The 4,579-nt window shown below is 38.1% G+C and overlaps 1 protein-coding gene across 2 annotated transcripts in view; it reads left to right on the top strand.

The window, feature by feature from the left end:
• LIF (LIF interleukin 6 family cytokine) overlaps positions 1–4,206 on the top strand; it is a 47,875-nt gene extending 43,669 nt beyond the window's left edge. The window contains exons 1-3 of one of the 2 annotated variants that reach the window (XM_088443479.1): positions 463–528; positions 1,349–1,536; positions 3,098–4,206. In XM_088443479.1, coding sequence (XP_088299605.1) covers positions 513–528; positions 1,349–1,536; positions 3,098–3,574 — 681 coding nt within the window. In that variant the 5' untranslated portion in view covers positions 463–512 and the 3' untranslated portion in view covers positions 3,575–4,206. Of the gene's footprint in view, positions 1–462; positions 529–1,348; positions 1,537–3,097 lie in introns of those variants that run through there. The other variant, XM_088443478.1, reaches the window with a different exon arrangement.
• Positions 4,207–4,579: the final 373 nt, after the last annotated feature.

Here is a 4,579-nt window from a genome sequence, read left to right as displayed (position 1 = left end):
GTACTGTGTTATGTTCATGGAGACTGATCCACTTGTGATGTGCACTGAACATTGAAATCTAATGTTAGTATCTAATCTGTACCAATCTATGTTTTGTATGTTCTCCAATTAGGATTACACCAGTTTTTCTAATGCCTAAATCATTTTCCACGTCCTCTCCCCTGCACTTTATGAAAAGTAACTGAGTCAAAATGACAGATACAGTGTGACTAAACTCTCTCTCACCTTACATCACTTTCCATTAGGGATTTTCCAGATTTCAAAGTTAGGTAACCCGATGCATATATTACAATGTTATTCACTTTAAAACAAGAAGAAAATACGTGAATGAATATAATGAAATTCTCTACTACTTCCTGCACATCTACTGATTGGCTCTGAAAGAAGGGAAGGCTTGAATTGTTAGTTGTTTCTGCTATATAAGTCATGGTTTTGTAAAGATGCAAGCAAGAAACTCTCTAGAAAGCAGCTACTGTATTCCACAGCCTGCCCAGAGGGAGCCTGAAAGTAGAATGAAGCTTGTGGCAGGTAACTTGTTCCCCACACTCAAGGAGTATCCTATGGATTTTTTGTTTTGTTTTGTTTTTTACACTACTTTGGCTTCTGTAACAAACTGACATGCCAAACATTTTTTAGTGGGACTTAAACTATGTAATTATCAGCGGATTGCCTGGTGTAAGTAGTTTCTGAGAAGTGTTACAGTTTAGGAAATGAAATGGCTAAATTAAGTAGAAGTAACATTTATTGCTCAAATGTAACACTAGTCTGGGAACATGTTTAAAGAAGTTCCTAAAAAAAAAAAAAAAAAAATTAATGACAGCCACGTGTAGCTATGATCTAACACAGTGATTTAGCAGCTATGCAGGAAACCAAGTCTCGAAATGTGGTACTTACTTTGCCATTGGCCATTTAGCCTTCATCTGCCAACATCCTTTCATAAGTTAATGGTGAAGTGAAAGTACAAGCATGTTGTTGTGATTGAGCATGTTTTTGGTTTTATTATGTTTTTAGTTTATGTGCTGTTTCTAGTAAGCTTAAAGCATGTATCTTAACCAATGGTTTTTTTTTAAATAGTAATCTAATATGATGCATTTTCCGCATGTTATATATAGAGTATATACTGTATTTAACCCTTTCAGATATTTAAAGTAAACCAGCCAATACACTGCTTTCTCTTCACTGCAAGAGTGCTATACTAAGAGTTCTAACCCGAATAGAGAACATTTTCTGTTCACATTCAAAGTTTTATGTTACCACACAGAAGAGAAGTTACAGATCTTGTTTGTCATTGGGATGAAGGCAGACTATTTAACAGAATAATGTGAAACATATGTTTTCTTCTGAACAGGGATTGTGCAACTACTGATCTTCCAGCAATGGGCTCTGGTAACAGGAAGAGCGAAGCCATTGAATGCTGAATACCCACTCTGCGCAAATGTCAGCAACTGCAATAACAACATGACCATCACCATGACACAGATCAAATTAAAGATAGGCGATATGCACTTAGAAGCCGAGGGTCTCTTTCAGTCTTATGTAAGTTTAACAAAATTCAAAAATGTTCATTTTGTGAAGTTATTATTTTTCTGAGAAAAAAGTATTAAAAGGCTGTATACCAAATTCTTGTGTATATTGCATCACCAGGCCTCATTACACAATCATTTCCTCATCTCTGACAATAAGTTATGCGATATCATAAGACTTTTTTAAGCCTATCAAATGCAAACTGCAACTGCTGTGCTGTTAGCTAACATATTAGAAAGAATTCTAGGAGGGAGTGGTGATATCTCCAGTACTTGGGAGTTCAGATAGTAGGAGATCGTCAGGTTTAAGAAAACAATGTTAAAGAAAAAGTTACCTTTCTCCTAAATGTTACTATGGGTCTGATTCAGTTGTATTGCACAGCTGCAAGGAAACATCTGTGCTATACTGTCACACTCAAATGTAAATGCAGCAGGAGGCGTCCAAAGATGCTGCCTCGGATCACCATCACAACCATTGTGACCATCAGTAGCAATGGTTGCTCCATTAGCCAGGATTTAATTAGCCTGTTACTTAGCCTGTTACTTCACTCAGCCTGGCCGATTCCTGGCAGCCTGCGAAGCCAGGAAATCTGTGTCCACCGCTGCATACTCTGGCCTCGTACCTCCCAGAAAATGGGGTGATACGCCCCCGTTTTCACGAATGCTGGCCAACCACGCCACTGCTCCGCCCCCCCAAACACCGCAACATCTCAGTCAAGCTGTGACTTGGGGGATCTGCGAGCGGGATCATAGGTCTTGTTCTACACATGCGCAGACACCAAAACAACAGAGATATACACGAACCACAGGGTTTGTGTACATGTCTGAATTAGGTCCTAAGTGAAGAATTGTATATCCAGATAATTATGTCTTGTAAATAAAATGTTATAGAATGTTCTTCTTAAATCTCATAGACTCCAACCAATCATAATTTTCTAATCAAGTTGAAGTTTACACCGTGTTCTGCCCACAGCCATAACTAGTGATGGGCAAGTGATTCTGCTGCCCAGGGTGACATGCTGTGGAGGCTCAGCCACAAATGCCTCTTTGCCCCCTGCCTTTGGCTTGTAGTGTGCCTGGAATGGCACGGTGCAGACTGTAAAGCTACTTGAGAGCCTTAGGACACTCCCAGTGCTGAACTCCCTGGTTATGGCTGACATGACATGTGCAGGGGGTAGGAATACATTAATGCCCTGGCCCAGGACTGCTTCTGCCTAACTCTAAGAAAACTTTTAGGGCTTTCTCAGTGCTGCAGCGCAGGATTAGCCATACTATGGTATTCCATGCTCTAAGCATCATACGGCCCATGCCTGGAGTAAGCCTTGCCTCCATGTATAAAACAAATGAAAAATGTGGCTTTTAAAGTGGCTTTTATTTAGTTCCCTCCATAGTATACCACCTTCACAATCAGCTCCTCACCTCGCCTTGCCTGGTGAAAGGACCACTATAAATTCAATTAGTTATATGAATTCTTATTTGTTTTATTCTGATGTAGCATATGGTGAAAGCAGTACAACACTGATAGAATAAACATCTGAAAAATATGTAAGTATTTTGCTTTTTTTTTCTTTCAGGTGGAAAATCAACAATTACACCCCTTAAAAATCAATCAACTATGTAAACCAGAGTCCATTGATTTCCTTAAATTGAATGTGTGCAACACAAGTGAACAAGAGAAAATGGTTGAACTGTACAAGATCTTTCAATTCATGAAAGCGGCTATAGAAAATATTACACAGGATCAGATTGATCTGAATCCCCAAAAGGAGAACTTACACTCAAAGCTTAATACAAGCAAGGCAGAGATAGCAGTTGTCATTTTCAATCTGTCTTGCATCCTCTGTCGGAAGTATCAAATAACGAATGTAAATGAGCACTATGGCATGCGTTTTCCAGGAAACGCTCTTGGAAAGAAGATAACGGGATGCAAAATTCTTAAGAAATACAAGCAATTTCTTTCACAAGCAGCAGGAATTATGAGTGACTTGATGCACAATCCAGACCCATCCTTCCATAAACACAAGATCACCTGTAAAAGTGGCAATCTTTAACTGCACAGTTGAGGCACCAACTGTCCTTGCTATGATCTATGATGATGTTCACAAAATGTTTGTCTCTCCTTGGTGCAGACAGTTTAGCAGCACAATTTTCAAGACCAAACTCTGATTTGAACCCAATATGTTCCACAGTTGTGCCTTAAAATACACTATGAAGAACTAAACAAAAATTCCTGTAACGGACTTTGCACAAAAATTTTGCTTTGATTTTTTTGAACAAAAAACGTCCATTTCTCAATGTTAATAATTAATCTCAGTGTTAGGTGGTAAAAAAAAACACTATTTTTTTTATTTCATGTTGGACTCCAATGTTATATGATATGGGCTTTGAGCAAACTGTAAATGCCGTGAACTAATGGAACTGACATCCACAACTGGCAAATCATGTCCAAAAACATGGAGAATGAGGTAGACGAATTGAAGTTAAGGTCCGAATAGAACAAAAAATCTTGAAGTACCTAAGGAGTGAATGGTGAAAGAGAATGGAACAGCTAGTTGTTTATTTATATATTTATTATAGTTTATTTAACATTATTTCTTGTATCTGTCAAAGTAATCCCAAGAGTTTGTGGGTAAGGTTTACACATAGGGGTAAATGTAATAGCCTGCAACTTGCAGGCATCGGCGAATTCCCGGTGAGTCTGCCCGCTGTTGTAAAGGGGCAATTACTTACAAGGCAAAACCAATCTGATTTTGCCTTTTAATTGATTGCACCTTTACAACAGCGGGCAGATTTGCCGGGAAGCCGCCGATGCCTAAAAGTCGCAGGCTATAACATTTACCCCATAATCTCTTTTCAACTTGAAAAGTATTGTATTCTGTATGTCACAGAAATTAAAAAAAAAGTTTAATTTAAATGTATTTATTATTTATTTAAAAATATTTGGTTATTTATTAAGTAAAAATGCCATTACTCAATGTCTTTATACTCTGAGTAACATGGCATTTCTGTTCTTGTTTCTCGGAGATCTTTTCATTTCTTTGATAATGTTTGAGCAG

Source organism: Taudactylus pleione, unplaced genomic scaffold, assembly GCF_031769625.1.
Source record: "Taudactylus pleione unplaced genomic scaffold, aTauple2 ptg000330l, whole genome shotgun sequence".
Lineage (NCBI taxonomy): Eukaryota > Metazoa > Chordata > Amphibia > Anura > Myobatrachidae > Taudactylus > Taudactylus pleione.
Note: the sequence above shows the minus strand (reverse complement) of the source record. Positions and strands in the feature narration are given on the sequence as shown.